The 14884-nt window shown below is 34.6% G+C and overlaps 1 protein-coding gene across 1 annotated transcript in view; it reads right to left on the bottom strand.

Annotated features, from left to right (window-relative positions):
• The window catches only part of LOC143668424 (bifunctional heparan sulfate N-deacetylase/N-sulfotransferase 4), a 304009-nt gene that overhangs the window by 40892 nt on the left and 248233 nt on the right, over positions 1–14884 (bottom strand). Inside the window, exon 7 of the mRNA XM_077143213.1 lies at positions 6503–6685. Within this exon, the coding sequence (XP_076999328.1) occupies positions 6503–6685 (183 nt within the window). The remainder of the gene's footprint in view (positions 1–6502; positions 6686–14884) is intronic.

Here is a 14884-nt window from a genome sequence, read left to right as displayed (position 1 = left end):
AAAAGCCTTTCCTTTCTGAGTGCATTGACCCACCATGAGCACCCTTTCCACACAACTACTCTAGCACTTATTCATATCTGATTCTTTCTCAAAATTTTCCACAAAACTACCATGAATTACAGAGATGGGTGATGTGGGTGAGGGTTGGGAGGGTCCCGCGGTTCCATGTGAATCTGGGATTATAGCTCTAAAACAAAACAAAGGAGTGTTGCTTTTTTTTTTTGGCATGGGCAGGCACTGGGAATTGAACCTGGGTCTCCCACATGGCAGGTGAGAACTCCGCCTGCTGAGTCACTGTAGCTTGCCCAAGTGTGTTGCTTTATGTGCAAAGTATGTCTCATTTATATTAACTATCTATGCATTCTCCACTATATCATAGCCATGCCTATTTAAGTTTAAACTAATATTGTTGGTGTTTTCTCCTGAAACACAGTAAAAATGGCCCCAGGAGAGGTGAGTATCTTCAAACAAAAAACTGTACATTCCTGCACAGAGTACCTTAGATGACTCTGTGGTATTATGCATACCCTATCAGGGAATCCAGATGACCAGTCTCGAACAGTAGAAACTGTATTTTTAAACTCTTGTTAATTGGTGGGCTTACTATAGTGTTATTCACTCATATTATGACATTGAAGTTTTCAGATATTTATCTAGGGAACATGCAAAAATCTGTTGTTTTTTTTTTCCTTTTTGTTATTCTTGGGTTAGGTTTTCAAATACATTTGTTTATGATGATCATGATTCAGAGAGTATGAAAGTATTATTTTTATTATTATTATTATTTTTTTTTGGCATGGGCAGGCTCTGAGTCAAACCTGGGTTTCCTGCATGGCAGGTAAGAATTCTGTCACTGAGCCACTGTTGCACCACCCTGTAATTGTATTTTATTTTATCTTTTAGGGTACTTCGTGTAAGCAGATTTTCCATGACTGAACCTCAATATGTGGTTGGTGGGGAAATTTGACATTTGACAAGAATGCATTTGCAATGATTGACAGGAAAGGAAAAATCCAAGGATTATGTCACTGTTTTTGAACACCAATATGTCTGACAGCCTTGTATCATTAAAACAGTGAAGTGCCTCACTGTAAATTAAAGAAATAGAATCACGAGTAAATATTTACATATTTAGGAGGCATTCCTGGAAGGTTTAGATAATGTATTATTACTGAAATAGGAAAAGAAACAGATCATGGTAGTAAATAAATTCAAATTTTTATTAGGAAAAATATTAAGGAAGATAATGGAGTCTGCTTTTTCTCTGTCATCTGTGAAGTGATGAAAACTGCATTGGACATTTCACTGGAAAAGCTAAAAGATCAATAAATAGAAGTGAAAATATGCAGTTATAGAAATCCCATTTTCCCAGGTTTGGAATAATTATTCATTGATTACTTCTTCTATCTCTGTGTTTCACTCACAAGCAAATTTTACAAGTTTTGTTTTGAAGACTTAACTCTTTTCAAAACCTTGAAGTTATTCAGTGTTCCCCTCTCTTATTACTTTCTTAACCTCAGCACAACCCTGTTACTATCTTAAGAAGAAAACTTCTGATGTAATCTTTATTGGGCAATATATATAAATATATATATACACATATATATTTTAATCACTTCACTTCCATCTCCAGGACCTGTTTTAACTCCAAACTACTCTGCAAACTGCGAAGCTTTCGCCTCTCATTTGTACTTGCTTCTCATTCCCCATTAAATCTCTACCCTTCTCCAAGAAATAAGTGTTCCCCTTCCATTGTCCTTTGCTTACCCACACCTCTATTTGTGCTTAATCAATTAGGGTATTTTACTGACAATGGCTATGATCCTAAATTAGGTACTAGGCTTACAAATATGAATTAGCTTGGTTAATTTTGCAGTTTATTGATTGCAAGCCAGTATTTCATGGGCACAAACATCTGTAATACTGTTTTGAAAGTGCCATAATAGAGTTGCAAATATAGTATAGAGTGTCAATAGAGAAGAATAAATATAAAGACAAATTTATAATATATCATTTTGTACACATAAAGAGGAGCCATTATAGTTTGTAATTTCCATGAAGGTAAAGATCGTTTTTTAAATTTTGCATATACTTAAAAATATATGTCAAATACATTGACATTGAATTTACCACCAGACATATGCTAATATAAGTGGATCTCTTCATAAATAAGGAGTTATCTCTAAAGATAATTCTACAGAGATAGTTGATGATAGAAATAGATTTTTCTAAGTGTAATACTGCCATCATATTGTGATTGAAACTGCACTAGATTGAGCATAAAAAAATCTGGGCTGTAATCCTGACTTGTCCCTAATAAACCAAGTGCATTTGAACAAGTGAAGCATTGCTTTACTAGGTGTCATCCATTTTCTTTCTAAGATAAATGGGTTGGGTTAGATGTCCCTAACATCTCCTACCCTTACAATCTATAGGTTACCATGTCCACATTCATTCATTCTTTCAACAAATGCATGATAGCACCTACTGTGTGTATATCACAAGATACTGTGACTTGTTTATGCCCCAGATATCATTCCTAAGCAGGGGGGACTTGATGTCTTGACAGCCAGAATAAGCAAAGGTGCTAAATACATGAGGTAGTGCAGTGTGACTGATTCTCCTACTTTTTAACCCTGGAGACCCTGGAATGGAAAAGGAGAAACTACAGCTCTTAGAACATTCCCCTGGCTAGGTAAGTAAGCAGAAATTCACATCATACTTGGCATGTTTGTTGATAGTAAGACCCTGGAGCGGCTGAGTGAAGATTGAGACTGAGCTAACCTGACAGCTTGAGAGCTTAAAAGCATCGATTAGTGAATGTGCAAGCATCCGAAATTCTAACTGCCTCCATATTGTGGTTTTGGTTTCTATAACGTGAGTTTTAAAAAAAAAGGAAATTCTATTTGTTTATGCTTTAAAGTGATTACTCCAACAAAATAAGGGACATGAATTAGTAAATGTCCACGAATATAATTGTAAGATTCACACACAACAAACTAACCTGAGGAAGATACACTCCAAGGATATCATTCCACATGGAGTATAAGCACATATCTCCATAGTAAATGATTTGGAAGGATAAACTTCGAGTAATGGGAGCAGAAACACATTTTGTGTTGTATTTACCATACTGCCCATTGACAGATATTCATATTGCACATTTTAATTAGGTGACAAAGCTGCTTCAAATATATGATAGTTGGTGCTAATGAAAATTTATGTAGGGAAACAAAGGAAATTCAATAGATGCCAAGAATATCATTTTGCACTTTTTCTTTCTATTTATGATAATAAAGAAGTGTGAATTGAAAATCTAAAGAAAAATAACAGTTGACTTATTTTTTAAAGTGAAATATAATAAAAAATCATGCTTATAAGTGCAAAGTGCTTCCATCATACTTCATTTTGACAGTACATAAAAATGATAGGCACATACTATTTATCTATTCTATCTGTGGGAAAATGATAAATGGGCTACCAAAACATTTGCCGATTAATGTTGACTCTACTCATGTATTTTTTGTAAAACTAAATTAATGTTGTAAAAAAGAAATGATGACAATGCTTACAGTTATCTTGTTTGTTATGATAAATATAATAATATGAAAAGAAGAGCTAACTATAAGGCAAGGGAACTCTGAAAGTACTATGCACTTTATCTTTATTTCACTACTTTCAGATTTCTTTCAGATATCATTCATGATTGGCTACATTTATCATATTTGCTGAAATAAGTTAACTGTTTTCAAAATCACATGTACCTGAATAATTCTCTCTTCTATTTAACTGTTCTTCTGCTTTCTTTTCCTCTGAAATACATCTGATAATATCTGCTACTTTGATTAACCAAAAATGCCTGCAACTTCTATTTAGTTTTTAATTGAAAGAAACCATATAAATAATATAATTAATGTGATAAGAAAGAGTAAAATTCATGAAACCTTTATGATTAATTCATAAAATATAAGGACTTTTTAAATTAATTCTAACATTTAAAATTTCTCAGCAATTTACCTGTCTGATGTTATGCAAAATTAAAATTGCCAGCACCTGAAAATATTTTATTTGTACATGTATGCATTCTTATGACTTCTAAAGCTATGCACTTTTCAAGTGAACAGTCCTAATTTGTTTCATATTTTCATTTGTACCCCCGAATCAGCTAGCATAGTATTTTATATGTAACAAATGTTCAATCAACATTTAAAATGGTGTCAAACAAATCTTATTGGAGCTGGAGAATTTTTTATTATATTCAGTGATAACAAAAGTAGAAGTGTCACTGATCTCTAAACAATATCAAGAAATACAGTCTTTCATTTAAGAAAATATTTGCCCTAAAAGAAAAGAAAGAATAGAGTTTGGGGCCATTGGCTGATAACACCATATGGTCAACTGTCTGAAACTTTGTTAGTTTGCCTGTGTGCTAGTTTGAAAATGTTGTGCAGCCCAAAAAAAGCCACGTCCTTGCATTGTGATTCAATACTGTAGGGTGGAAATTTTTTGATTAGATTATCGCCATGGGAATGTGACATGGCCAAAAGATGGAGATTGACTATGCCCATTCATGGTGGGTCTTGGTTAGTTTGCTGGAGTCCTTTAAAAGAGGAAACATTTTGAAGAAACCTCACATGCAGATGCTTGGAAAAACTTGCTTCAGAGTTGATAGAGACACGTGGGGTGCTGACACAGACAGCATGTGTCTAGACATGGGAAGGACCCAGTAGATGTCACCATGTGCTGCCCATGAGATGCTAAGCAAGCCAGAATCAGAGTTGCATCCAGAGTAGCTAAGTGAAGGCCCACAGAAGCTTAGAGAGGAAACCACTGGCATCAGAAGCTGGAAGCAATGAACCAGGAACAAGGACCAGCAGATGCCAGCCATGTGCCTTCCCATGTGATAGACATCAGCCTTCTCTGTAATTAAGGTATCGTTCTCTAGATACCTTAGTTTGGATGATTTTATGGCCTTAGAACTGTAAACTTGAAACTTAATACATTCCCTTTATAAAAGTTGTTCCATCTCTGGTTTATTGCATTCCAGTAGCATTAACAAACCAAAACTGCCTGCTATTTTGTCAATTTACATTATTATACATTATAAACAGCTCAGAAATTAATAGGCATGACAAAAGAATTGATTCATTAGCAATTAGTTTTATAATATAATATGAACATTCTTTAATAACTACTGTTTATCTTACACAATGAGTTGCTTCTACGAAATTCAGCATCATTGTGGTGTGACTCTACACACTCATAGTAATGTCTCTATCTATGTATCTGTGTGTCTACCCTTATAATTATATGTCAAACATGCAAATTGTCAGGCAACTTATTGGTAAGGGTAAAATAATTAGAATGTATAGTTCAATGTAATCACAAACAGCTAAGGGCTGCTGAGTAAATTATTAGTATAAGGTATAATTTACTGTGGTAGCCAGTTTAAAACTGAATTTTGAAGCACTGGATAGATTTTACTAGGTTTTTTAGAAAAAAAAACCCTCCACTAGATTTGAGAGGAAATATTGTATTTTATTTTCTTTGCATTCCTTAGAGCGGCTTGGACCTTGATTAATACATAGCAAGTGTTCAATAAACATGTGTTGAATGACTGCTTGACTGTATAGACACATAGTGATATGCAACACTATTTATGGAATAAAAGAGAAACAAATATTCTTGAGGGAGGGAGAAAAGCCTGTATAATATATGCCATACAGTAGACTTCTCATTAACGATGATGCTATTTCTCTACCGATTGCTTAGCGGGGGACCATCTGATCTGCTCTCTGCAGCCAGTTTATTGATTGGGTGGGTCGATGTAATCTGATGCATACAGGCCCAAGAAAGTGGGAGGCAGCACTTTCCTAGATAACTGCTAAGGAGCAGAGAGCCTACATTTGATGCACCCAGGATGATGGCCCCCGTATGAAGTCGAATTATTTCTGAAAGCAACCCTAAAATGGCAATTCTTTCTTCTCTCAGTAGTTCTAATCCCAGTGATAGATCAGTGAAGAAAAATGGATGACTTATTAAGGATAGACTAAATCTACATTGACTATTAGATCAAAATTGTTTTTCCTTTTTTTATATGCGCCATCTGTGCTATACAGATACGTATCAGTGACTCGATAGAGAATCTTAAATTATGGTGACTTTGAGTGTTCTGTCTCCCTAATTGCCCAGTGCCCAATTATTTTACTGCTAGTTGATGCTTACATTAAATGCAAGTTAAAATGTTTATCTCTGGGAAGACATTAACAATAAAACAACATTCCCCAATGAAAAAATTTCCAACTCTCAAAACCAGTCAAATAATAGACTCAAACACTTAATCCATAAAATGTTATTGAAGAGCAGAATGAAACTTTTGGATAAAAGAGAAGTTTGTGAGAAATACAGGTTTCATTATCTCCAACAGAGCGCTTACACCAACGAAGCACTCTAAAATTGCTAGATTCTTTCTTTCCTTCCAAGGAAGAATGTTCTATGTTACCTGCCACAACGGATCTTTTTGCTCAGGAAAGAGTTCAAAGTACTTGTGGGCCAGCTGGACAGGAGGCAGAGTTTGCAGTCGCAGGTTGGTCCAGCTCTGCACGAAGTTGGCCAGGTTCACAAAGGTATATAACCCTAGGCGGTCGTTCCCATAGTTTGACAAATGGGTCATGAAAATGCTGATCTGAAAGATAAATTAAAATGACCATAGAATGTCATATATGTAAGCTCAAAAGCGGCAAAGCAAGTTCTAGTCAGTGCCTTACCTAACCTTGAAATTTCACAAGAAATTAGGTGGAAAGCCATATGTTTGATTTATCCATTAAGATCTATTAATATTGAAATTGAAATTAGCAATGTCAGTTGTTTCCCCCCCGGTGGAATCAACCCCATCAAGTTTGTAACTGCCAGGCTTGGGAAAGACCAGAATTAAACCAGTTCAAAAATTGAGCAATTGTTCAGATCTTCTTCTATTTTTTTGTTAGAAAAGTTATAGGTTTACAGGAAAAGCATGCATAAAACACAGACTTCCTATATACCTTCTATTATTAACATGTTGCTACTATGGTATGTACTATTACAGTTCATGAAAAAAAATTTATTTAATTGTATTATTAACTATAGGCCATGGTTTTACGATAATGTCCACTGTTTGTGTTTTACAGTCTTATGTTGTTGAGTCTACTTTTATGCTAGTAGCACATATACAACCTAGAATTTCCCCTTTGAAACCACATTCAAATATATAATTCCGCGCTGTTAATTAAATTCGTGATGCTGTGCTCCGTTCACCACCATCTATTACAAAAATGTTAGAGTCAACTCAAATGGAATCTCTGTATAATTTAAAAGTTAACTCCTCATTCCTTTCTCCCAACACAATCTGTGGTAACCTACATTCTAGATACTGACCCGATGAGTTTGCTGAGTCTGGTGCAGATGTATGTCCAAGTTGAAATGGAATCAGACTCAGGAAAATATTTTTATGTGTCTATGAATGTTTTTATGCAATAAAGAAATGGTTAATGTTTGTAAGAAAATAAATTGCATCTAGCCAATATCTCTCCTATATTCATGAATCCTTTGGCAATATTTCATATCGATACCTCAATATTGAATCTATGGAATTTAAATGCTGTTCTTTTGAGGACCAAAGATTAGGGAAAAGTGAAATCTAGGTTGATTTCTCTTAAAATGACATCAAAAATTTGAATGTGATTACAGACATAAATCTAATAGACAATCCATGGTATATTATAGCTAAACAAAGGAGAAACTGCATAATCTTTATCCAAATTGTAGAGATTATTTATACAACACATATAAAAGAAGCATGTCATTTTTTTTACCAAAAAGTACATTTTGCTTGTTCTTCAGCTTCATATTATTTTAACCTTTATTTCAAAAATTCGTATCATAAAGTCACATTTAGATTGATAAATATTTCAGAGCAACCCAAGTATTGTAATTAAGCACTTTATTATCTACTTTGTAGAAACAAGGGTAATATAATTTATGAATAATCACATTACAGTAAATATAATATGTGAAATTAAAAAGAAAAACAAAATATAGGGGTGAGTATATAGAAGAAAAGTGAAATATAGGGGCTAATGTTTTGCATGATGCTCATTGACTCTTAAGAGTGTACATTTCCAGTATGTTTGCTTAGTCATGCTATTTGGAAAATAAAATCGGTCTTGTAACCATTCCGATATAATTTTCATTGCAACATGGTTATAATGTCAGCAGTGAAGTAAAGGTTGAATGGGATAACTTTTGTCCCAAGACCTACTGTGCCACTGGACAAATGTAAATGCCCCAAGAGGATACCTTTTACCTTAAAAATAATAGAAGCAGTATCTTGGACCAGAATTTTAAAAATAATTTTGACAGGGTAAGTTAGAGACATCTAATTCATTGTTGAATGCCACACTTTTTGCTTTGGAAAATATACTCTTTGTACATGTTATAGTAGAATACAAAAAAGGATTTTCTGGGAAAAAGCTGGGAAGATTGTCAAAGACACTTCTACCTATGGGAGCAGGTAGAGAGGAGAGGGTGAAATCTTGGCTTATTGCCTTTAAGAACCTTAAAATAATACCGAAAATTATATAGCCCTACTACGTGCTAGGCAAGATGCTAAGCCCTTTACATATATGAAATGACTAAATCCTCATAACAATCTTATGAGGTGGATACTGTTATCGTCCCCTTTTACAGATGAAAAAACTGAGTGACAGGGTAGTAAAGCAATATGTCCAACCCCCAGATATAGTCAGTGGCACAGTAGGAATTTCAAACTCATGCTGTCTGATTCCAAAGTCCAACATGGGATTGACCTGCCAACTGCACCAAACATTTTTATGTATTGAGTTTAACATTTATCATTTTTTTCCCTTTTGAGAAAAGAAAAGAAAAAGGCATCTTTCTACAGAAGAAAGTAGAAAATCTCTGTTAAGTATTGTCTTGGCACTTAAAGTTTTCCTTTATTCTTTCAAATCAGAATGATGTAGATAAATTGTTTTAGAACCTCAAATAAAACTTTTAAGCCAAGAATTATAGTATTTGATAAAAATATTACTGATAAACTTGCAAATTTATCCTCGAAGGCAATATGACTCCTCTCATATTTTCAGTCCATTTTCCCCCTGTGGTATATAAAAAGTCTTAAAAGCCTTATTCTAAAGGTCAAAAAAGAGAAAGACCATAAGAGAGAACATTTTTGCACAGCTTGTTTAGATAGAAATTTAAATTAAATCCTGCAAATATTAGTTGATATAAAGCTCTAGTTTAAGATTCACATGAATAATATGAACAAGCTAAAGGTGTATATGTCACTGGTTTTTGCATTGGCCAATCTCTCCTTAAGCTCTTTTATCTCAAAAAGGCAGGGCCCTCTTGCCAGGACTTAATTAGAGAGCTTCTAGAACATAATATATTATTAGTGGTTGAGGACCATATATTTGCAATTATTGTCTTGGGAATTTCTTTATAATCACCACAAAATAATACGCATTTGATCCCAATAAGGACACATTTATCTCATGTCGCTATTGTAATTAAGAAATAAGACCGTGGAAGTACTGTGTTTCAGGATAATTATATTATCCCAGGATTGAAATTATTATGAAACACCAGGCTGCAGGCTGAATGCCTGAAGAATATAAGAATGTTCTAGAAATCTAACACATGTCCTCTAATGTTGTTTTTAAGATGGAATTATAAGGCACTTGTGAACCTCTAAAGTCTGGCAAAATTATAAATCAAACAACTATGTTGACAGCATTGGAAAGCTTATTTCTATATCATGGGCAGATGTATATTATAATTTCTTTAGAGTAGTAACATAATACTTTAAAAAAATTTGCAGACTAGTTCAAGGTTATTTATCTAGAATTTCCTTATTTTATGAAGAAAGTATACAATTTAATTCAGGGAAAATGGAAAGTCTGCCTTGGGAAGAAAGCAGATTTTGGAGATGCTGTGTGGTTCTAAGCTGACGTGTGCTGATGCATTTAAATTTCTGTTTGCTGAGAATGAAAAAAAAACAACAAACAAACCAAAAAAAAAAAACCCACCCTGGTCACAATGTTTATAGTTGTTGTATGGAGGAGCATGTATGCATACCTTACTGGTTAAAAACAAATTAATGCTGGCACATGGTCAATTGACTGCACTTCAAGAAAAAAAAATTTTGCAAGCACAGCTTAACTATGCATATATGGCTTGTTAAAAGCACCTATTGTGCAGACAATGCATTTTAGTTTTAGTATTTATGGACAAATGGCTTGTTTTTCTATTAAACTATTTCAGAGAGTATATGGAGAGTAGAACAAATTAAGAATAGATTGGTTTGAGGTATAAATAAAGGCAATCAAAGGATATTTAGTATGACATAGTAGCAAATAATTTTTTGCAGACTTACAATTTATAGCTATCATTTTTTACCTGACAGTGTATGTTCTGCTTATCCTGTCCTTTATTTACTGATTGATTGCTATTTTCTTATGTATCTAGTAAAAATATTCTTGCGCCACATTCCCCAAAGTATCATCTAGAAAAGGTCTGGCTGTGCTACATTGGTGAAAATTGTTTATAGACGCAACTTGCTGTACCTTGAAATATTGCAGCTCAGAGCTATGCATTGATTCAGACAGGCAAAGCTTCTGCTTTCATATGACAAAGACAGGCAAGGACATCTTGTTCAATGGATGAGACTAAGAATAAGATGTCAAGTGCTGGTAGCAGTAGACCCCGTGTAACAGGCCTGCCAGAAGGGTCACAGAGGCCATGGTGCTTGGTTTATCATCCAGAAAACTTCTGCAACTGCCTTTGTCCTGTCTTTGGTGGAAGGGACATATGTCCCTTCCTTAACAGCAGTGCCCTCAATTCTGTTATAAATAAACAGAAAATAAGTCTAAATTCTTCATTTTATCCCTTATAAAAATATAAGACCAAGCTTTTAGGTACACTCATAATCTAATTTCTCATTAGAAAGATAAAATATTTTTTTGGTAGTGCAAATACCAGACCCATTATACAAAACTCAAATTTGGTAAGATCACAGCCTGGGAATAAAATCTATTAATGGCACATATATAGTTAAAGGAAAAAGGAGGTTTTATGTATAGTAGTATATAAATTTTGATTAGAATGAATTGGATGAGAATAACTGAACTCGATGGGAAATCCTTAAATGTGGACATAAGCCCTGTTATAGTGCAAAATAGGATAGTATTATATAAACATAGGCAAGTGGTTATTCTGTTGCATCTTTACCTCAAGGTACACAATTAAATATTTTTGATAACATTTCACTTTTGTGAAATGAAGTTGCTAGTTCCAAAATATGGAAGAGAGGCAGAAGGGGAAAAGAAAATTTAAAAGAGGTCTCATTTTATCCTTAAAGCAAAGTATCAAGCCTTCTCTTGGTTCATTTATAATATTTTGACCACCAGTCCCAGATAGTTTCCTTGCTTTTCCTATTTGTATGGCAAATGTAATTTGATTATAAACTAACTAGTTGTTAATATCAATTACATGTACATGCATCACCTTGCCCTGACCAAGATGGTAGAACAAGAAAAGTCAGGGCTCCCTCCCCCAACAGAATCTTTGAAGAATCAGCATGGCAGAAGCATCTTTCTCAATGCCTCCAAAAACAATTAACTACAGTAACAGATCTAACTCTCAGTCAAGAAGAAGGCTAGTTAAAAGTAGTAGGATCTTGTGGTGCCCTTGCAAGCCCTCCCTCACCCTTCACCAGCTCAGTGCAGAGCCACTCCCTTCAACCAGTGCAAATCCTTGTCCTGGTTGCAGAGGGAGCAGAGTAACCCTCTTGGGAGTAACCCTAACTGGGAGTAGGTATGTCTGGCCCAACCTGGTGGTGGAGGCCTGAAGGACTTGCTGTCCCAGAGCTTCCCTGCATATAGAAGGCAGCTCATAGAGCTCTACTACAGAATTGTGTGGGAGAGCAGTTAAGTTGTAGCTACCTAGGGCCAGGGACTGTTGGCTGTAAGCTATGCAGTACAGTTCCCGGGACTGGGAGGAAACGATTTTCCTAAGTAAGAGGGTACATTTTGAAATGTGTAAATGAGAGAATTCCTAAGGCCACACATGCATGCTGAAAGCAAGCCAAATGTGGAGAAAGGTCTAGAGAGAGAAAAACCCTATTCTTTGCCCTGGGGCTATTCTCTAAATTTATTATAAGAATAAGCTGCGAAGGAGAGCACTTATACAGATTATTATCCTGCAAATAATGGAAAAGGTATGTTTGTTTGTTTATTACTTCTTTTGTGTTTTATTTTTTTATTGTTGGTTTCTGCTGTTCAAGGAAAGTTCTATCATAACACTAGCTTGGTACAAGTTTAAAGAACAGATGCCTTAGATCATAAATTCCAGCACTAATACATTAAAATATCAAGAAGTCAAGGTTTCAATGAAAGATTACAAAGTAATAGCCCAGGCAAAGAAGTTTAAAGCATTAGGAATGAATAATGATGATGATCAGCCTGGGAACATTCCAGACAAAGAATTTACAAAAATGATAAACCCTCAATATGCTAACACTAAATATGCTGAAAGAACTACAGGAAAATATTGGCAACGAGCTAATGGATATCAGGAATGCAATAGATGAACACAAAAATAATAACAATAGAAAGCGTGAAATCATCAAAAGGAAATAAACAGATCTACAGATCTGAAGTCTAGAGTAACAGACTTTTTTTTTGGCATGGGCAGGCATGAGGAATTGAACTTGGGACCCCGACATGGCAGGTGAGAATTCTGCCTGCTGAACCATGATGGCCTGCCCTCTACAGTAACAGATTTAAAAAATTCCCCTGCAGGGGTTCAACAGCAGAATGGAGCTAGTGGAAGAAAGAACCAGTGAACTCAAAGATAAGCCAATTGAAATCTTCTAGTCTGAGGAGCAGAAGGAGGAAAGAATGAAGAAAAGTGAACAGAGCATGAGGAACCCATGGGACACCATCAAGTATGCCAATCTCTGCAATGTGGGAGTCTCAGAAGGAGAACAAAAAGAGAGAGGAACATTCAAAGAAATAATGGCTGAAAACTTCCTCAATTTAGCAATAAGCAAAACTACACACATCCAAAAATATCATTGAACTCCAAATACTGTGAGTAGACTCACGATGCGCCATGCTACAACCCAGCCTGATGAATGACTAAGGTAAAGAAAAAATTTGAAAACCACAAGGGAAAAGCAATGCGTCATATCCAGGGAGCCCCTGTAAGATTTAGTGCCAATTTCTCATTGGAAACCATGGAAGCAACAAAACCATGGAAAGACATATTTAAAGTACTGAAAGCAAACATTTGCTGACTAAAAATTCTGCCAAACTGTCTTTCAAAAATGAGGGAAAGATGAAGGCATTCCCAGATAAACAAAAGCTAAGGAACTTCATCACCTCAAGACTGGCCCTATAAGGTTTCCTAGAGGGAGTTCTGCAAGTTGAAAGGAAAGGACACTAGACAATTCCCACATGAAGAAATAAACAACTCCAGTAAAGATGATGACAGGGGTAAATCTAAATACCGGTAGTAATATATATATATATATATTTAGTAGTATTGTATTTTTGTTTTGTTACTCTATTTTTTACTTCCTACAGATCGAAAAGGCAAATGTATAAAATGCAATGATAAATAGTGGTTTTGGATAGATAACGTTGGGGGATAGAAGGTATAGAAGTATAGTTTATATTGTATGCTATTGAGGTTAAACTGACATCAAAGCAAATGAGATTATTATAAATTTAGCATGAAATCTAAGCCCCATGGCAACCACAAAGATAATAATAAAGAATATGCAAACTCATAGATACAGGAAGTAGAATACAGGCTAATGGATGGAGGGGTAAGGACAATGGGGAGTTAAAGCAAAACGAGGCTAGGATTTTTGTTTTGGTGTGAATGAAATTTCTAGGAATAAATGGTGGGGACAATTCTGCGATAAGTGAATATGATTAGTCCCACTGTATGCTATGCTTGAGAGGTGTTGAGATGGGAAGATTGCTGTCATATATATTTTTCCACAATTAAAAAAATGAAAGATAAACTAAAGTGATGACAATTAAATGTCATACATGATACTGGATGGGATCTAAGATGGGGGAAAAAGGCTCAAAAAGATGTTATTGAGATGTAATAAAAGAAATGTATTATATAATGGAAAATTTATGATTGTCAATTTTTCTGAATGTGATTACTGCATTTAAGGAGGTTATATAAATGAATATCCTTGGCCATAGGAAATGTACATGGAAGTTTTGTGTGTTCAAAGATTATTAGAATTGCCACCCACTCATAAATGTTCAGAAAATAGATATAGATAGACAGGTAGATGATTGGATATATGATAGATAGATAGATAGATAGATAGATAGATAGATAGATAGATAGATAGATAGGTAGATAGGTAGATAGAGGTAATAGATAGACAAATGACACAGCAAAGGTGTCAAAGTTAAAATTGGTAAATCTAGTCTTTTGGGGTATATGTTGGTACTCTCTGCATGGGGTTCAGATTTTTGCAACTGTCCTGTAAGCTTGAAATCATTCAAAATTTAGCGTGAAATCTAAACTCCATGGCAACCACAAAGAAAATAATTATAACAAGCTCAATTTTTATTGACCTTTAACTTTTTTTAACTTCAAAAGTTAAAAAAAAAACAGAATATAAAATTCAGTATTAAATTGGAGTTTAAAATCACTTTTAGAGCATACACTTTACCTCAAAGTACACATTAAATATTGAAATATTAGTTCCATGCCCTAGAGTGCCTTTAAAATCAAGTCATTTGCAGAGTAGCAGATACATAGTTTGTAGGGAAAAAAACATGCAAATATAGAAAGA

The sequence above is a fragment of the Tamandua tetradactyla genome, chromosome 24 (assembly GCF_023851605.1).
Source record: "Tamandua tetradactyla isolate mTamTet1 chromosome 24, mTamTet1.pri, whole genome shotgun sequence".
Classification (NCBI taxonomy): Eukaryota; Metazoa; Chordata; class Mammalia; order Pilosa; family Myrmecophagidae; genus Tamandua; species Tamandua tetradactyla.
This window is presented reverse-complemented; position numbering and strand designations above follow the sequence as displayed.